Below are 20753 nucleotides of genomic sequence, written 5' to 3' on the forward strand. Positions count from 1 at the left end.
ACAGTATGACATTAAACAGCTCTACTTTACATTTATTCAATTACAGGCAATTTTATAGCTGAAACATATCTTGAAAAGCAGGTTTTATTACTGTGAGCGGGGTTGCCACTCCACAGATCTGACCTGTAACTTGGTCTGGTTTGGCCTCCATGAAGATAGAAAGCTTTAATACCATTCTGTGAAACATTCCAGACAAAATAATAACATCTCCATGGAGAAAAGCATTTGATGGACCCACCAGGAGAAAAGTTACACAACGCACTTTACATTATTTACTTAGTCTAATCCCTTTTCACAATTCAGATGGAAGAATAGTTTATTTTATTGCCTAATTTAACGTTACATAAGCAACTACCTCGCCACTACTTACCACTGCTACAGTCACTGCATACAGCTTTCTCAAGTTGTGTACATCTGCCATCATCTGATACTAGCCAATACCAAGGAAGAAGATTCTTTTCGTAAACACAGTGAACCTATTAGGACATCATTTATAAGCAACCAAGGACATCAAAACCTTGAGTCAGGCCCATAGACTGTATAAAGAAGTGGACTAAAGGAGTGTGACGACACCAAGGTTAGCAGTAGAGTTCTGCGCGGGACAGAATTTTCAGTGCCACTCCTACTCACACCCGCATTGCGCTGTCCCGCTCCAACCCGCAAAGAATTGTAATTTTCATTCCCGCTCCCGCCCACATCTGAAATATTTTGTCCCGCTCCCGCCCGCAAATCCTGCAAGATGTGGACGTTCGCATTCTTAATCTCCATCAAACATGGAGAGGTGTAAAGGAATTGTCTAAAATGTGCGTGAGATTAGACCACATCCGCAAGTTTAGGCTGCTTAAAACATTTTTATTAATGGCAAATAAAATATCGAGCACAAATTATGTATGATAGGCATACACGAATCATTTGTATATTTTATTTACTCTCACATTTAGTTTGCGGGACTGTAGTTTATCATCCCACCCGCCCGCTCCCGCATTGTGCAGTCCTGCTCCCACCAGCACCCGCAATGAGCTTTCAAAATGTGCACTGTTTTGCGTCAGGAGTGCAGGGTTCTAGTTAGAAGTTACAGGAGCCAATTTGGAGCCAGGTTCATATTAGGAATAGGAATTTATTTATGGACAAAATAGTGAAATAAAAACACCAGTAGCATGTAGAGCAGGTTAATACAAACATTTTAGGACCAAAATGACAAGGCTCACTGCAGCAGTTACAGAAAGAAGGGTGACTTTTTTTATTGTCAAAGTCAACTGGAAACAGAGTCAGTGGAGTCAGACGCACCCCCCTTTGCTTACTTCCTATTTGGAATGCAGCGGCTAGCGGGTTAGTTATTTTCACTTATGTATACAGTCTATGGTTAGGCCCATGGTCAGATGTAACTACCTGAAAAATTATCCAAACATTCAAACTCTTTGGCTGCGATGGGGTAGCTATAGAATTGGTTTTGAAACTTACCACATACTACTACCACAACTAAACTAAACATCTGAACAGATTATAAACAGGGCCAGGATTCCTTCATCTTCATCCAAATTAATCCCAAAAATGGATCCGTCTGCTAAAAGAACGCAAGCACCTTCACGACAAGCTTGGGACCAGCACCACCATGTCCAGTACTGTCTAGTTTGTCTTCTGAGTTTTAGCGTTTAGTTTTGTCCAAGAGTCTCATCATAGCTCATGTACGTCCTTCCTCTTTTCTGTGGTGTACGGCGGGTGCTCCACAAAGCTATAGTTGATAACCCCACCTTCATCCTCAAAGTCAATATCGTCTTCTTCTATGTCGTCTATATCTATGTCCGAGCCTGTTTCGCCCACATTGTCACAGCTCCCGCGATTGTTGTTCCTCACAGAAGCCTCGAGAGCTTTCTGTCGTCTGTAGAAATGTGAGAACTTGTTGAAGATGATGGTGATGGGTAGCGCCACCACCAGGGTACCTCCCAGAATGCAGCCGCTAGCAGCCAGTTTACCCGCCACAGTGACGGGAACCACGTCCCCATAGCCCACTGTGGTCATGCTCACCGTGCCCCACCACCAGCAAGCGGGGATCGTGTCCAGACCCACATTCTGTAAACAACAAAAATGCTTAGAATAGTAGCATTAAACTAGAAAAACATAATAGGTAAGATATTTATGATATTTTACAAAAATTCTCAGTTTTATTAGGGATGGGCATTTGATACAATTTTCTTAATCAATCGTCGGGAGAATTAATGAGGTTTTTATATTAAAATTATCATCATTATAATTACTATTACTAATCTACATAAATAAACTCAATTTTACAACATATAAACCATAACCACTATAGAGCCACATCAGCCCGTTTGAGATTATAATGTGTTTAATACAGTTTTGCACTCATTTGTTTACGTTTTACAGAAACAAAACTTAAAACCATAAACTAAAAACAGCTCTTTCCTTGTGTACTGATGTAGTCAGCTTCTGTCAAACTAAAGGACATGACTCAGTGGAATATGAGTGTTCTTTCTGTGACAGAGAAAGGTTGATGATGCTGATGGTGAGTCTATTCTGTGCTTCTATCGCGTTGGAGATGATTCATGTTTTCAGAGATCACACGTGTGCAGGTTTAGTGCAGCTCTTTATTTAACAGTCATTTCACTCACTTTATTTATGTTGGTCACTTTATTTATTTTGGCTACTGTTGGCATGAAAAGTGTTTGTCTTTTGGACACATGCGCGCTCAACTTTATGTTGCAGTAACCGGTATACTGTATATACATGCACCATGACCAAACCAGAATACTCAAAAAATCCAATCATACCCGGGACACTGATGTGCATGTAAATGCACTCATTGAGTAGTACAGTGATCTCCAAGGAGGTGCCAGAGCTGAAATGTGAGACTATGAGGCCGCAACTCCAGTGTTTGCGCTGTCAAACGTAGCCTCGTCTCCTTACAGTACGCACAGCAGCCTACATTCGGTTTGTCGATTGAAAATGAACTGTGTGAACTGAATTATCAATTAGTCAAATCATGCCCATCCCTAAGTTTTATGCCATACTGTGTAGGACTATAGACAAAGGAACAGCTTTTCCATGGAAACAAGCATAAGATCCTCACTTAGTCTTAGATTATGAAGATGCTCGGAGCTCACAGCACGCAGAAGTTTTTAAATGCGATTAAAAATTATTTTTAGACTTACTTAGACTTAAGGCAAACTTTATTGATTCACAAGAAAAATTATTTAGAGACTGTCACTCACACATCATAATATATTATAACGATAGTGAAAATAAATTGCTTACAAGTTTCATACTGTGGCTTTAATTACATTGAACTTTTTTTCAAGTCAAAATGTGGTGAACCAAGACAATTATATTTAGAACTGAAAATATTGCAAGAATTTTTTATTAAGAGTTTTGTTGTGCACCATTAAATTTCCCAAAAAATGAATCATGGAATCGTAAGAATACTGAATGGGGTTGACGTTGCAGAAATGAGCCATAGTGCGTAAAACTCTTGTCCTTACATGCTCATATTCAGCTGTGTAGGCGATGCCAGAGAAGACAGAGACTCCCACAGCCAGGTACAGCAGCAGGATCCCCACCTCACGATAACTGTGCTGCAGGAGAAAAGCTCAATTACAAGTAGGACTATTAACGATAATATTTAACAGAATAACTCAAAAGGCAGGATTAGCCCAAAAAGACTAAATTGTAAATATAAACAATATAACAGCAGAATGAAATACTTTAGTAGTTAGGAAATATTTAGAATTATAAAGAGTCATAGAAGTTATTTATTCAACCCTTTTCAGATAAAATCTAATCACAATATAGAAAAAGAACAAAAACTCTACTACAAGTACCAACTACTCCAAAGACAAAGTACTCATGATGAATATTGACCCCAAAAGTAATTGTTCTGTCTATCATATACTGAACAATCTCCATAATTCTGTTTCTACATTTTCACATTTTTAACTCAGGTTTAGCTGTTTGTCTGTTTTTTTGTTTGTTTTTTTGTTTGTTTTTTTTACTCTCAGCCTCTTCATTCACGTCAGAACATTTTTACCATAGTGTAAAGGGGGTTGTGTGGTATTTCTATAATGCATTACTCTAGAAGAAAGTTACATAACGCACTTTACAACATAAATTAAACAAAACGCTTGGCACTTTAACATTACAAACATATGTTAATTGTTGCTGTGCCCTTAGGCTAGACATTTCAACCTTCATGCCTGTTAGAATATATTAGTGTAACTGTTATAGGTGGTCAGGTCACATGTCCATCAGTCTGTCCCAGGACTAGACCACTGCAGCCTGTCAGTGATTGACCGCAACAAAGAAAAAGTAAAATTTTTAGGTATCTGTACTTTCCTTAAATACATTTTACAGTGGATACTTTTTACTTTCACTTTACCACATTTGAGAGCAGCTATATGTCCTTTCTACTTCACTACATTTTAGATTTTGGACTCTTTATGGTTTGAGATCTGCTGAAATTACTTATTTGTAGCACATTTCATTTGAGTTAACGTACCAATTTTGAGCAAACTAAATACACAAAAATAACAGCTAGAAAAATTAAGAAATCAGCTCAAATCTTTATCAAAACCACTACATTTGATGCTTTCATTGTTCAAAAAATCTCAGCAAAATTATTTTACTTTCTACTCTTAAAGTACATTTTTAAACAGGGATTTCAGTAGTTTTACTTAAGCAGATTTTTTCATATGATTCTTTTACTTTTACTTGAGTAATCTTTTGCCCCTGTCTCTGTACTTTTAAGTAACAATATTGAGTACTTTATCCATCAGTGCAGCCTATAGTAGTGGCTTAAAGTGCAGGAATGTGCCACAGTTTTCATTGCTGGGAATTTCTTGAAAAACAAGCATTCTTTCTTTGTTTTTCTCTGACATGTTAGTGATACATAATGAACCATCTCGCACTCTGAGGATCTCAGGGACCGGCCTCCTGCTGGTGCCCAGAGTCAGCGCTCTCCTTTCTCATTTAATGTCTCTCTCTCTTTTTTAATTTTATGATGATTATTTATGTTTTGATTTGTGATTGTAATGTATTTCTTATTCTGTAAAGCTCTTTGAATTACTTACTGTATAGGAATTGTGCTATACAAATAAACTTGCCTTGCCTTTTCTATGACAATGACAATGACAATAAAATCTTGAATCTTGTGAGCGGCATTGTCTCTCCACAAATCTGACCTGTAACTTGGTTTGCCGCCACCTGCTTGTCTCTGTAGAGATCACTGCTGGAAATTCCTTGAAAAACAAGCATTCTTTCTTTTCATTGCTTTATTTTTGACAATAAAAACTTGAACCTTGAATCTTGTGGGCAGCATCGCTTCTCCATAAATCTGACCTGTAACGTGGTCTGACATCAGCTGCTTGTCTCCATGGAGATCACTGCTAGAAATGTTAGAAAAACAAGGATTCTTTCTTTTTTTTTTGTTTAGTTTTTTTTTTTGTTTTATTTACACAAAAGTCTTGAATTGAATCTCATGAGCAGCGTCACCTCTGCACAAATCTGTAACTTCACTTTGATGCCACCTGCTTGTCTCCATGGAGATTATGCCCTACTGTGGAACATTCCAGGCAAAGCAGTGACATATCATAGTGCATCTTTAAAAATGGGCTTGTTTAGTGCCTATAAATACAACCCTATATTATTTGGTTACATTTCCATGCTACATTGGATTGCATTTTATAGTAGTTTTATTCCAGGCGCATCATTGTTTTTTTTTTTCCTTCACTCTGTCCGCACAATAACAGTGTGAAATCCTGCCTGTACACTGTATTGATCAGCACGCAGAGGTCTGTAGCTGGAGCAAAATCAGATACACCACAACCTACTACTGCGCTCCTCTATTTAGTCTGTCCACAACATGTAATTCACACCGCAACTCATATTTCACTACCATCTGTCAAACTATTACATTTTCTACTTGAGTGAAAGAGTTAGGACATGTCAAGCTTTATTTTTTGAAAATTCAGACTTCTTTCAAGGGTCATATTACACTATTTTCTGCTGATCTATGTTAAAATGTTGTTTTCTCATCACAAACATATCTGGAGTTGTGTTTTGTTTCATTCACACATGTTTAACACACAAACCCTGCATGTTTATCCGGAGTTCTTCTCTCAAACAGAAAACACTCTGTTCCACCTTGTGATTTCATGTGGTAATACAAAATTGCACCAACTTCACTAGAATCATTTGGATGATTTCAGAACTGGAATACTAAACTTCTACTAAACAAAAGGCAACTTGAAAATTACCTCTTCAGGACATCACAAGGTGGACCAGAGCATTTTGAGCTTTGAAAATGAAGACTGATTGATTAATTTATTTTGGTCACAAGTATATTCTGACATTATTTCACACACAGTCATATTTAACATACACAGACCGATAAGGTGTAGGCTGAAGCTTGAGCTTATTCTGCCTTTACCCTTTATTCCTGTCACAGCATCATCTTGAAACCAGTTCATCTTCATAAATAGAGCAAGAGGAAACAAACAAATCAGTAACAGTGCAAACTAAGTCTCGTAATTCATGTGTCTGCCCAGAGTTAAACATTTAAACTTCTTTATGAAATGGAAGAAGAGTGGTGCACAATTTTAGGTTTTCTGTATAGTTTTTCCAGAGGTCCAACGCTTTAACATTTCTGATTTTGAACATATTCTGTCATGATTTTGACAAGAGATTGTTGTTTACTTTGAACATGATTTTCAAAGTGTAATGATCGACTAAATCGTAAAATGTCAGAATTTGAATGTGTATAAATAATGCATTGGTTGGTTCGTTGTAAGTTGATAATGTGATTGCTCTTATTGCCTTTTTTGTAAGGTAAAGACAGACTAAAAATAAAGGATTACTCAAACATTTGTGATTAGACAGGCCGAGTCTGTACCTGTTTTTAAATCACTCCTAAAAATGCACCTTTATTCACTGGCTTTTAGTAAGTAACATGTATATTTCTTGTTGAGTATATTACTGTTTTCTATGTTTTTTAGTAGCTGTATTGTATGTGTACCATATATTTTCTTCTACTGTGATTGTCATTGTCTGTCCTGTGTTTGTGTACAGCACTTTGGCCAACAGTAAAAATTTTAAAGTGCTTTATAAATACAGTTGGTATGGTACATGTGTGAATGAAACAAAACAACTCCAGGTATGTTTATGAGGAGGTAACAACATTCTAACATGACTAAAAGCTCATAAGAGTCAGTTTTGGACCTTTAATAACTTTTTTAGAGATTTCTCTGTTGCGAAAACCATTTTGATGTTCCCTTTGAATATAAAATGTACTCCAAAGTAAGGTGTAAAACTAGATTTACATGAGGTAGTTTTCTAGGTTTGGTTCGATGAGAATAAAAAACAACTCTGATTAAAATTAATAGCGTGTCTGATGCAAATCAAAGAAGTAACCTTTAGCTTTGTCATCTTCAAAAGGTCAAATATCAAAATGTCAAAATGCAATAAGTTATTCCCAGTCCGTGTTTTAATATCACATGTGAAAAAAGAAACGTGGTAATTGAACTTCACAGCATTTTCAGCCATTCGGACAATTTACAATTTACAATACTTAAAGGTGCACTATGTAACCTAAAGGTGCAACTTTTCTGGACGAGGGTCCGTTATTTGCTTGTCTTGTGTTTTTTTTTATAGTTTTTGCGTTGTCAAGAATGTCACATTGTAGAGATTAAACCTCAATCTATCTCAAGGGAGACAACTACAGGCTACGTTATAGGTCAGATCTGTGGCGAGTCGCCCCTAATCACAGAGGGAATACTTATATTTATGAGAAAAAGAAACACCCGTAATGAATAAATGCTTGATGGATGTGTTTAATGTCATACGATGGAACTTTACAAAGCAATAACATCTCCATGGAGACAAGCATGTGACTGACACTCCACCAGAAATGTTGAGTAATACACCTTTAACTGATTGTCTTGTAGGAGATGTCATTGCTTTGCTGAGAAAGTTCCACAGTATGGCATTAACTTTATCTGTCTCTGTAAAAACGAGCACATGGCACAACCAGGCCAGGGTTACAGGTCAGATCTGTGGAGAGGCAACCCCGCTCACAGTAAGAATGCATATTTTCAAGGCCTTTTTGAGGAATAAAAACAATAAATGACTTCTAGATAGATATGTTTAATGCCATATTCTGGAACATTCTTTAAGCAATAATATCTCCATGGTGACAGGTGGTAGGTGATGGTAGGGTTCAAAAAAGAGTTATGCAGTGTACCTTTAACTCAATTTGTTTTGTGTAAATTGTGTTTTGTTTTTTATTTAAATCGTTTGATATGTTGCTGATCTCTGGTTAAATAAATTTTTATATTACGTGTGAAAAAGGGAACCTGATATTTTACCTCCTTCACAGCGGATCTCTTGGCCAGGTCTCTTTCCCTGGTTGAATAAAAATAAATACATCAGATTTGAAGGTCTCACCCGAAGCGTTGCCCCCAGAGACCTGAGTCCAGTTGAGTGTCGGGCCAGTTTCAAAACTCTGAAAATCCTCATCAGCCTGAACACCTGGAGACAGAAATATACCATGTTTTCTAAAATAATAATGTTTTCTGAAAATGAAGGATTACAATACAATGCTTGATAATAAAAGAAACGCAAATCTGCATGAATTTGGGTGAGTGATGCACATTATGATAAAACTACTGACAAAGGGCTGTAGTTTTGGAAATTTTATTTTATGTTCTGGACTTATTGGAACAATAACCATCAAAATCTGATCCTCATTTAATGTTCACTTAGGGCTAGTTGATTTTGTCCGAAAATAAATTGTTAATTTTTTCTCCCCACTAAAAATTTGTGCAAACTACAGAAAATGGTCAAAACTCAGTGATCATCCACTGGGGAAATCTTTTATGAATGGAATAAAACAAATCATTTACTGAATAAAAAAAAGTATTGCATTAAACATTAAGCATTAAGCAGCTCCAACATTTAATTTGATCTCACTGGCATGAGCGCTGCATGGCCCTGTGTGAAAGCCTTTCTTACATTTCAGTGCAATTGGGAATAGATAAAAATGTATTTTCTTCCAAACAAATCAATTTGAACTTCAACTGATTTCATACATTTTTTCTGAGCCCCTTTCACAATGTTTTCCACTCTCATTGTGTCAACTTGTCATGCCCCTTCTACATGATGAATAGATGTGAATGTATGTTACAGACTAAACCTCTCTGTAGTCATAATGCTATTCTGATGCTCTTTATTTTAATGAAATGAAGTACCTGAATGAGTCGTCCAATGTTTCCAAGCTCAGACTCGGAGCCCAGAGTCATATCAAAGAGCAGAGTGATGTAGATGGGCACCACAGACACCATGTCGATGATGTTCAGAGGATGGTGAAAGAACTTCCTCCTGTTTGGGGCCAGCAGCAGCCGCGTCACCACCTCAAAAAGAGAGAGATGTCATTTTGTTTGCACTATGTAACTTTTTGGTTGGGGTTCCGTCACCTGCTTGTTTCTATGGATATGTCATTGCTCTGGAATGGTCCACAGTATGACATTTAACAGCTCTACTTTACATTTATTACAACTGGCAGCGGTTTTATAGCTCAAAAATACTTCGAAAAACAGACACTCTCACTGTGCCTCTCCATAGATCTGACCTGTAACTTAGCCTGGTTTGGTTTCCATGAAGATAGAAAGGTTAAATACCACAGAGTGAAACATTCCAGACAAAGCAATAACATCTCCACAGAAAAAAGAATTTGACGGACTCTCCACCAAAAACACTATACAATGAACCTTCAACTGTTACAGAAATTTGATAAGACTTTTTTACTTACCTCAAAGGTGAACCAGCAGGAGCAAAACACCTCCAGAATTTGCATAGTACGGTCTTCAATAAGCTTACCATCATTATCAAATGTCTGTAATAAGACATGCAATAGTCATAAAGTGGTGCTGATTCTTTTGTAGTAACAAGTTAAAGGGTCCATATTATGCTACTTTATGTTTTATGTGAACATGTGAATGAAAGAAAACACAACTCCAGGTCTGTTTTTGATGAGGAAACAACATTCTAACTCAAAAGAATCAATTCTGCGTAATGTAGAACCTTTAAGGGGAATTTGTATTCTCTCGTGTTATATATATTTACTGTAATACCTACAAAACCTATGACTATAATATGTGGGTAGGGGGTTGATTGATAGATTCTTTTATCACATTTATTTCGGGATTGTGACCAGTACATTTTCAGTTTTTTTCTAACTATTAGATATTTTAAATAAGAAATATGAAAGGAGCTGAATACTCCTACACTGAAAATGTGAGAAAATTGGATAAGAGTAATTGTTAATGAAGCAGAAACTGAGCAGTAGGAACATTTTTGTTTGAAAATGTGTGCAGTGGTCAAGTATTTTATGTTGACTCTGCTGATTTAGTTCCTCACTATTGGATTTTCTTTTTTTCTGTTTTAGTTTTGCACTTCAAAATTCAATAATAAATCTATGAATTATTTAAAGAGAGACACTGCAGGTGAATAGGAAAAGAAAGAGATTTTTAGAACAATTTAAGGCTGAAATGTAGTGATTTTCATAAAGAATTTGGCTGATATTATTTGATTCTATTGATTTCTTAATTTTTTCAGCCATTTTTGAGCATTTGTGGGTTTGGATTTCTCAAAGTTGAATTGTTAACTCAAATGAAATGTGCTAAAATTTAAGTATCAGCCATTTCAACAGGTCTCACACTATACAGAAAAGCACTTTTTACTTTTCAGTACAGATCTAAAATGTAGTGGAGGAGAAAGTATAGATACATGCTTTCAAATGCAGTTAAGTAAAATTAAAAAGTATCCACTGTAAAAATGCACTTAAATAATATACAGATACCTAAGATTTGAACTTAAGTATTGTACATTTACTTTTGTACTTTGCTACCTTCCATCACTCTTGCCTGACCTGGTACTCTGGGATGCTGTTGATGCACATGGTGGCAATGGAGGTGAGCACCACTCCGATGGACAGAAGACTGAACAGTTTACTGGGGATGGAGTAACCTGGGTTCTCCAGCGTCAGCCACAGACACTTTCGCATGTTTCCGTATCGTACCTCCTGGAAATGCTGCATATCTCTGGATCAAAACAACCACAACAAAAGTCAAAACAAAGAAGATAATTATTGCAAATGAATCAAAATGCATACATGAATTTAGAACTGTGTGCATTTTACTGAGTCCAGTGACAGTCAGCCAATCTGGAGAGATGGTTAAAGGTCCTATATTACGCAAAACTGATTTTTGCTAGATTTAAGCCTTGCTAGAATGTTATTGCCTCCTTAAAAACATACCTGGACTTATTATTACTCTGTCTACAACTCCAAAGCTCAAAATATATATTATATATTTAGTTAGCTATGTTGCAAGAATTTTGGAGAGATGTTTTCTGAAACTGAGGGACTCAAATTAGCAGCTGTGGAGGATTTTCACCCTCTACTGTTTGGTTCCAGTCCCTTCTGGATTTGAACAGAATGTAGAACGGCCTGACCGGTCCAAAATGTAAAATATATCTTGTAGCAGTGAAATACAGTACAGACAAAGGCAGTGTGTGAGGACCTGTTTAAGTCGGAGATCTCGTCCACGGAGGTATCGATGCTGCTCACTTCGCTCTCATCTTCCCAGCTCCGGTGGCGGCTGCTCTCCAGTTTGCGGTCATGGTAACGGTAACTGCAGCACGAGTCCAGGAAGAACTCGTTGATGCCCCAGTACTCGATCTCCTGACTGAGAAATACATAAGAAAGCAACTTCTACAAAATGTATTTGTTTCTGTTGTACGGTTTATAATGGTTGGTCGAGTGTAGGCCTGTCACGGTAAATACAATATCGACATATCATTCAATACATGATAGATGGAACAATTATTTTTGGGGGACAATATTTAACTTTGGGGACTTTTTCTTTGAGCTAGTGGGAACATTCTGGCTATTTTCCTGCGCTATGATAACATCTGAGTTGTAGAAGGTTAAAATTATTATCTCTAGAAAACATAGCAAACCAAAAAACTACCAAAATCTTACAAATAGTCTGGAAATATGAACTGCAATTGTGAGAAAACTAGTGTCTAGTTAAATGCCAGAATGTCCCACATTATTATACGTACCGACTTCCATGGACAAACCTACTAACAGGTCAGATCTGTGAAGAGTCGAGCACACTCACAGAAAGAATGCATGTTTTTTTAAGATTTTTTGAGTAATAAGAACACCTGTAATTGAATTAATGCAAGATTGATATGTTTAATGCCAATAACATCTCCACAGAAGTTACACAGTGCACCTTTAAAGCAGGGATAATGTTCCAAAGTATGACTTTAACTTTCTAATTCCATGGAATCATGCAGGTGACATGTTATCTCCAGAAAGTTACAGTGTTGCTTTAACTTTCTGTCATCTTTAAAATATCTACTGATAAATTTGAGTTTGTTTACATAAATGGAACTAAAGACAAAGTGCTGTATCATGCTGTTACCAGAATGAGAAGACGCAGAGCTCCTCCATGACGTGCAGTTTTCCAGTTTGGTAAAAGTGAAGGACGTACGGGAAGAGGCCAGGATTCCTGTCAAAGTAAAACTCCTTCTGCTGCACGTCGTAGTCATCACACACCTGCATAGAGAAGTGAAAGCGCAGGTTCAAAAATACTACTTATCTGTACATTTTCTCAAGAGAGTGTCATATTTTCCTTTAAACTGGTTGAAATATATAACATGAGGCCAGTGATGGAAAGATTAGTTTGAACATATATTTAGATGCAGAATACTGAATACCTGCATTAAAATGTATTTTGTAACAAATTCTGATACGTAAATGATAAAAACAGATCTGTTTGTTTGATTGTTATTACGCCTTTATCACTAATTGGAGATGGAAAAAATGGCACATGCATTCACCACAAGAGCAGTGTTTTCTATTTTTTTTTCTTTTCTTCTCTCTGTTGTGCAGTTTGAAGCCTAAATTGTTTGATCCAGTACAATAATGTATTTAGTAAAGTAACTGTACTCTGAATACCTCCAAATGAAAAAGTAACTATTCCAAAATACAGTTATACAAAATTAGTATTCAGAGTACAGTATGTATTCTCGGTACATGTATTCTTCCCAACTTTTTCATAACTAATCGGAAAAAAAATCTCCAAAAAACTGACAACTAATCAGGGTTGCAGCCCAATTTGTTTGATCCATTGTGGAATAATTAAAGATGTACGATGTAATTTTTGTAGAGGGGGATTGTCCTCTGCTTGTCAACAAGGAGATGAAGTTGACCTAGAATATTTCATAGCAGGGCATTAGACATACCTATCTAAATATCACAACAACAGGTGGCATCTGCCCTAGCGTAAGTTACAAGTCAGATTTCTGAAGAAGGGATCCCACTCACAGAAAGAAAGCAGATCTTTTAAAGTATTTCAGCATAAAAATTTCAGGCAAAGCACCTTCCAGCAGAAAAGTTTCACAGTGCGCCTTTAAAGGCAATATAAATGTTGTTCATCTCTAGAAGTCATGTACTGACCTGCAGTATGTCCTCCTCAGAGTCACAGGACAGTAGCTTTCCCAGTCTGGTGTCCGGAAACTTCTTTAAAGTGCTGGAGCAAAGGCTTCTCTTCAGCCCCCCGACGTTCACATGGACCAGGCCGTCCTCTGAGTCCGACTGGACCCAACTGGGCAGAGTCTCCTTCACCATTTCCACCTGGGACAGTGCAGAGGGTCAAATACTGAACAAGCACGTTTTTATGGTAGTTGGTAACGTAATTCAAAACTTTATTATCAAGTTCTGATTAAAGGTCCCTTATTGTACAAAATTTGCTCTCCCTGGCATTGTGTTTTGTTTCATTCACACATTTGATAAACGCTGCATTATTCTTCATATTCTGTCTGTCTACATCTCAAAAGTTCAAAATGCTCTTTTGCACCTTATGATATCATTAAGTAGTAGTTTTCAAGCTACCTTTTACCTTTAGTTGAGTAAGGAAGGGCAAATCCAGGGCTGAAATTATCCAAAATGATTCTAGTGAAGGTGCATGGGGTTTAAAAACACAGCAGAGCAGACAGTTTCCGTTTAAGAGAATGAGAAGTCTAAATATGCAGTGTATTTGTGTATTAAATATAAATATGTGGTCTGTAATAGAATTGAAAAACGTAAGGCTGTAGCAAGATGTATTTCAAAGCTATTAAATCAAGCTTACCAAATTAAATAAAGCAATAAAATTATGTTCGCTGCTGCTGTAATGCCGTGCAAAGTCAGTCAATATGGTAGAGAATATTGCACTATAGGTGTGAACTGAGACAATCTTCCACAGTCAGCCCCACAACTTACAGTAATAAAATGTGTGCTGACAAGCAGTGCTGGAACGTAACAAAATAAAAGTATAAAAGTAGTAAAGTGCACTATGTAACTTTTCTGGGAAGAGTCCAGCATTTTAAACTTGCTTATTATTTAATTACATTTGTTTTACAATAAAATAATACCTTGAAAAATATGTATTATACTACAAGTGGGCCCACCTCTCCACAAATATAAATTGGCTTGTTGCTTGTCTCTGAGGAAATAGTTTAGTTTAATATCATACTGTGGACCCTCCATTCAGAAAGTTACCGAGTGCACCTTTAAATATACATTTTATGTATCTGTACTTGACTTACGTACATTTTAAAGTAGATATTTTTTAGTTTTACTTCACTTCACTTGAGAGCAGGTATCTGTACTTTCTAGTCCACTATACTTTTGAACTGGACTGAAAAGTAAAAGTATTTCTATTGAGATGAAAAGGCTGAGGGTTTATGTCTTTTTAAATCACATTCACTGTTTAAGAAAATAAAAATATACAAATAAAAACAGCTAAGAAACTGATTCAACTGATTCTATTGAACAAGATTCAGCACAAATCCTTGTTGAGTCTTATTAGACCTCAAAATATGCGCTTAAATAGTGCTTTTTACTATGTAAGTACATTTTTAAGTACTTTAATACTTTTCCTTGAATTCTTGTTTGCTTCAGTATCTGTACATTTACTTAAAGGTGCATTGTGTAACTTTTCTGATGAATGGTCTCTCAAATGCTTTTCTCCATGGAATGTGTCAAACTATGGAAGGGCCAACTGTGCTCATTGTTTTTCTAGGTGTTTTTGAGCTATAAAACCACCTGTAAATGTAAAGTCAAGCTGTTTAATGTCATACTGTGGAACATTCCAGGCAGAGCAATGACATATCTATAGAAAGTAACAAAATTGAGTACTTTTTCACCACTGTTGACAACTAAATTAATATTGTATACAACATATTAAGATCAAGGACAATGTATGAACTCAGATACTCGTCTCTCAGAGTACAACGTATTGATAAATTGGAAATGTGATCTGAATTGTAGCTAGCTTTACATGGGAGCTACAGTCTTATAGTGGTTTAGTATGAACTGATATCAGCTAACATGTGAACAGTATAAATGATTATAAACACTGTGGTGAATGAATATTATCATTATTATTATTACATTTCAGGTTTAGTGACAAAAATGACTCTTTTACAAATAGCCTTTCCAGTTTTATCTTTAGACGACACTATATAAGGAAACAATGAGGAAGAGATGGTTCATTTTGGCAGATTTTCAATGTTTATTCTGGTCCAGTCCAAACCCAAACTGCCCTCTGTGGGTTCTGTCGCAAATGAAGATCTGATTACAACTTGTGACAAAATAAAGAGTCAGAAAAATGACACTTCACCACACAAAATGCAACTATTCTTCAGTCTGACCTTGGCTCACACCATTGTCCTTTGCATAGTTTTGTAGATCAAAGTGAACTTTACTCAGAATTGCATGTTAAACTTTATTATGATTACCCTAAACTCATCTCTATAGTTGGCCTGTCACAATAATTACTACATCAACTTATAGTTCAGTATATGAAAGCTGGACCAATATTTTATTTTTATTTAGTTGGAAATTTGTGCTTATTTCTTAGCTACATCATGACATTTGAGTTGTAAAAGATAAGATTTAATTAATTACTTACTTATATGACTCCTTACAGATGCAAAGTAACTACTAAAGTGGTTCATTCTGCCATTTATTTATTGCAGCTCATGTTTTTTTAGCAATACTGTAGATTTAGAATAGTTTCTGCGCTCTTGGGTTATTGAGTCTGTGGCATAAATTGGTTTAATTACTATTGTTTATTTACTTCAGCAATATATCCCACTCAAGGCGTACTCTATTATACCATTTAAAGAAGACATATTGTGCTTTTGTCTGCTATATAGTTATAATCTATGACACTCATGGATCATTATGTTTTATTTCAGACATTTTAAATCAGAATATCGATCTAAAACCACTTAATAACGGAAGCAAGTCAATGAAAACTGAGGGGCCCAGTGAGGTATGAGGAACCGATTTCTGCCTGCCCATTGTTATGGATAGCTGCAGATCATACTAAAGAAAAGCAGATTTGTTTTTCCTAACTGTAGCACCAATTAAGAAAATGAAATTGGACAACAAAGGACAGGAGAACAAGAATGCAGGAGAATAAAGATTACTCAGGTATGAATGAATCCCTTTGAGTGCTTTCTCCTTACAACCTCTTATATATAGCCAAAAGATATATTACTTCATTACTATAGTTTTTATATTCTCCTTTTTTGGCTACTTACTTTGGATTTATTATTGCCATTTATATTTTTGCTCTTTATTTATTATATTTATTGTGATGTGCGAGCTACTGTGTCCAAATTATGTCCCTTGTGGATCAATAAAGTAGGAAAAATTATAATAACATGGCTCATTTAAAGGTGCATTATGTAACTTTTTGGGTTGAGATCCGTTACCGTCTTGTTCCACAGTATGATATTAAAAAGCTCGATCTTACATTTATTCGATTACAGGTGGTTTTCTAGCTCAAAAATACCTAGAAACACAGACATTCTGATGGATCTGACTCTTAACTTGGTCTGATTTGGTCCCCATGATGATAGAAACTGAAACATTCAAGCGACAAAGCAATAACATCTCCATGGAGAAAAGCATTTGATGGACCGTCAACCAGAAAATGTACACAGTGCATCTTTAAAGAAAACATTTTGCTTTCTGTGTAATCCTAGCCCAGGTCTAAAATATCACTAAAACATTATTTCAGAGATGCCTAGAGACCTTTAGATCAAGTTTTGCAAATTCACTCTCAGCCCACCTGAACACAAATATTGCAATGGCTACTCCAACAGCATCAAGTATTTTATTGGTTTACTCTCCCACCTATTTGGACTTTAAAATCTTCTTTCTTTCTTTCCTCCCTTCTCTACTATTAACTTCTGAAAGGTTAAGCGGCAGACGAAGAGTTAAAACCGCATTAGCCCCACTTTAGGTTAACACCAGTCTGAGATTCACTGGACCATTTCCTCACATTCAGCAATTAGGCAGTATCCAAGTCCATTCAATTACATTATAGGCACACTTTACCTGATGCACTTTGTATGAGCGAACGGCTAGAAATACATCTTTAGATTAGACGGAGCACACGCCGGCCATGAAGCGAGACAGGTTACCAGACTGAAATATGGTTTTGGACATGTAGTTACAGCTCTAGTCTGATATTATTTTGTATTATGTAGTGTTTTTCATGGTAACACCTTGGACAGTCAGTGAAACAAACCAAGAAAACATTTACAATATTTTCCTGTGTTTACTAAGCTCTAGAACAAAAAAATTTCCAGGAGAAGTAAATGAAACTGAACACAGCCTTCATGATGGTTTTGATGGGAACGTAATATTGGCACTGTACTGGGTTTTGCTTAAAAACAAACAAAGCGGTTTGTACTTAACCTAATGCATTTCGAGTAGTGATGGGAAGAATACTTTGAAAATTAATTATGTACAGAATACTGAATGCCTGCATTAAAATGTACTTTGTATTCTAATCAGAGTACTTTGAATACTTTTACACCAAACACATGACATAGAATTACAAACCGCTTATTTTCTTGTTAATTTAAAATATTAATAATTTTAACTGAATTAGAGAAGAAACATTTGCATTTGCACGCTGTTGTTAAAAACTGAAAACATGCATTCCAAAGCCAAAATTGCGTAATCAAGTACTACGTATTCCTTTGATTTAAGAAAAGTAACTACATTCTGAATACTTCCAAATGAAAAAGTATCTGTACCACAATACAACAATGCAAAATGAATATTCAGAATATGTATTTTCAGTAAATATATTTGATTACTTTCCATTCCAACACTGATTATGAGCACAACTTTCTGACACCATAGTAGATTTTTGCTATCACAGTAAAGCTAACAACAACTAGCCTGGTAACAGTGCTCTTCCTGATCACTGGACAATAAAACATGTTACAATTAGATGCAGACAGAACACAGTGCTTTTATTTTTACCTTATACTTATACTTGCAATGGGACAATTTTGCTCAAATACATGGAAAATAATGAAGTACAGGGACTTTAAATGAACACTATTGTAAAACTCATAGCAATAAAACTCATTTGAATAAAATTTCAGAACCGAATTTTCGATTTTTAACAAACTGTATATTTACTGGAGAACAGATTACAACTGATCTGCCCACTTGCTGGACAGCATTAAATTCTTTGGCAGTAAGATGGTCATTGTGCTCAATCCTCTTTTGGGCAGCTTTGGAAAAAATTGGATAAACTTCACAACATCTTAACGCATTTGACATGATTTATCTTGTTATGAATACTTGGTGCATTTGGACAATTGCAGGTGGGAGTACAGAAATCTTTGTAAGGGGGCGGTGTTTCAAGACTTGGCTCCAGAAAACTACTCCACTATTTTAATCACAGGCACCGTATAACTCAAATACTTCTTTAATACTCTCACAACTAAACTTTTATGTCCTTTTCACTTTTCACGTTCACAAATCTACTTTTTAGTCTTCCTTAAAGGGGCACTGCTTGTCTCCATCGAGATGTTATTGCTTTGCCTGGAATGTTCCATGGTATGACATTAAACATCTACCATTTATTCATTACAGGTGTTGCTACTGCTCAAAAATACATTAATTGCTACAGCGAATAGGGTCGACTCTCCACAGATCTGACCTGTAATGTAGCAAAGTGCTGAAACCTGCTTGTCTCCCTCGTGATAGAGAGGTTTAATCTATACTGTGGAACATTCTAGACAAAGTATTAACATTTCCATGGAGACAAGCAGGTGGAATGTTGCTAGAAATGTTACACAGTGCACCTTTAATGACTAAAACTAAACTAGTTGACATCCAGACTAATGAATTTGAGCTAGCAGCCAGAACTTCAAAGACTAGAAGTGTCAAGTGTCAACTTTATACTTGGACTGACCATAACCAGAAGTTGATCTTGATTTAATTATACTAGTAAGGACTAAACCAGGACTGGACACCACAAAATTTAAATTGATAAAAAAAAAAGAATAACAATAATGAAAAGATGCTTCAATACTAAAAAGTTGGCCCTGTATTTGATTTGACTGAGTGAAACAACCTATTTTAATTTTGTTGACCAAAATAAGATCAAATAAACTAAAAGTAGGTCTTAGTTTGAGTTGGTATCAATACCAACACAAACTAACACAAATACAAAAACACACAAATAGGAAAAATGTTGACTTTTCCTGAATTATTTTAAAATAGTAAACCGTATCTATGTCAGAACTAGCACAAGACCACATGGTAAGAGCAAAAAGTAAAAGTTTAATCCTCATTTTGATATAGAAATAAATATGAAGCTTTCTCCTTATCTAAATCGACTTTGAAATTTTAGTCTTACCAGTGTTGCTAAACAACAACATTAATAGATGCCATAATAATGCAATTATTTTATACACTTGACTTTTATGAAGTAATTTTGTGATCGACATGGGTCAGGGAATCTCCTAAAAGCTTTTGGCTCTACACCAGTGTACATAGTGTGGCTTTAGTCAGCATTAAAATGTCTGCTCTAGCCGATTAGTGTCTCATCAAATACATTGAGAGGAGCAGTTAAAATTAGATTTACTACGACCACCAAAAAGCACACACATTTGGAAACCGAAGAGACTCTCCTCCACACGATCGCCGATGAGTCACAGCTTGGAGGAAGTTGTTCAAACTATTTATAACTGATAATATCAAGCTACTTACAAACTACATAGAATAAAATATATATTATTGCAGTAGAAGTACAAAAGTACAAGTACATGTACAAAGTTTACTTTAAAGTTCCTGTATTAGAGCTGTGCCAAAAATTGTAAGATTGATAGATTGCAATCTCAACTTTGGTCATTCTCAATGAAAAGGCAAGCACATTTTAATCAGGTTAACAGGTTTGAGAGCATCTGGTGCTGACAAGCATTTAATGCTGTCTTGTTTAGGAAAAAGCAGTCTGGGCCACAGCGCATTTCCGTTTCCTTATGAGTCCTCACATTTCACAAGTTTTGACTTAAATCTGCACAATTTAACAATTTAACTAAAAGTCCAATGTCTCTCTCCATCTGGCTCTGTGTGCACAGCCGTCTACCCCACTTCCCCTCCCTCTCTGATCCAGCTCCTCACCTTCTCTTTCTCTCCTCTGGTGCTTCTCATCTTTATAATACAAGTTACAAAAAAGTAAAGGACTATTTTCTCACTGTTTATGAGTGAAACTTGAGTCCTAATTTAGTGCACAGACATTGTATTTGTTTCTGTTAATAGCAGTAGAGCATAGGCACGTGTGTCTGCTGCTAACAGGCTTAATATATTATAC

General features: G+C 36.0%; 1 protein-coding gene across 1 annotated transcript; it reads right to left on the reverse strand.

The window, feature by feature from the left end:
- Positions 1–1674: 1674 nt before the first annotated feature.
- On the reverse strand, positions 1675–13778 carry si:dkey-43k4.5 (potassium voltage-gated channel subfamily S member 2). Its single transcript, XM_055160743.1, has 9 exons — positions 13535–13778; positions 12498–12631; positions 11586–11750; positions 10934–11105; positions 9815–9898; positions 9255–9416; positions 8452–8535; positions 3498–3590; positions 1675–2070 (listed from the first exon to the last, which is right to left on the reverse strand). Exons 1-9 carry the CDS (start codon positions 13703–13705, stop codon positions 1675–1677), a joined length of 1461 nt encoding a protein of 486 aa, XP_055016718.1. The 5' UTR covers positions 13706–13778.
- Positions 13779–20753: the final 6975 nt, after the last annotated feature.

This window comes from Boleophthalmus pectinirostris, unplaced genomic scaffold (genome assembly GCF_026225935.1).
Source record: "Boleophthalmus pectinirostris isolate CB_2022bp ecotype Guang Dong unplaced genomic scaffold, ASM2622593v1 HiC_scaffold_3, whole genome shotgun sequence".
Classification (NCBI taxonomy): domain Eukaryota; kingdom Metazoa; phylum Chordata; class Actinopteri; order Gobiiformes; family Gobiidae; genus Boleophthalmus; species Boleophthalmus pectinirostris.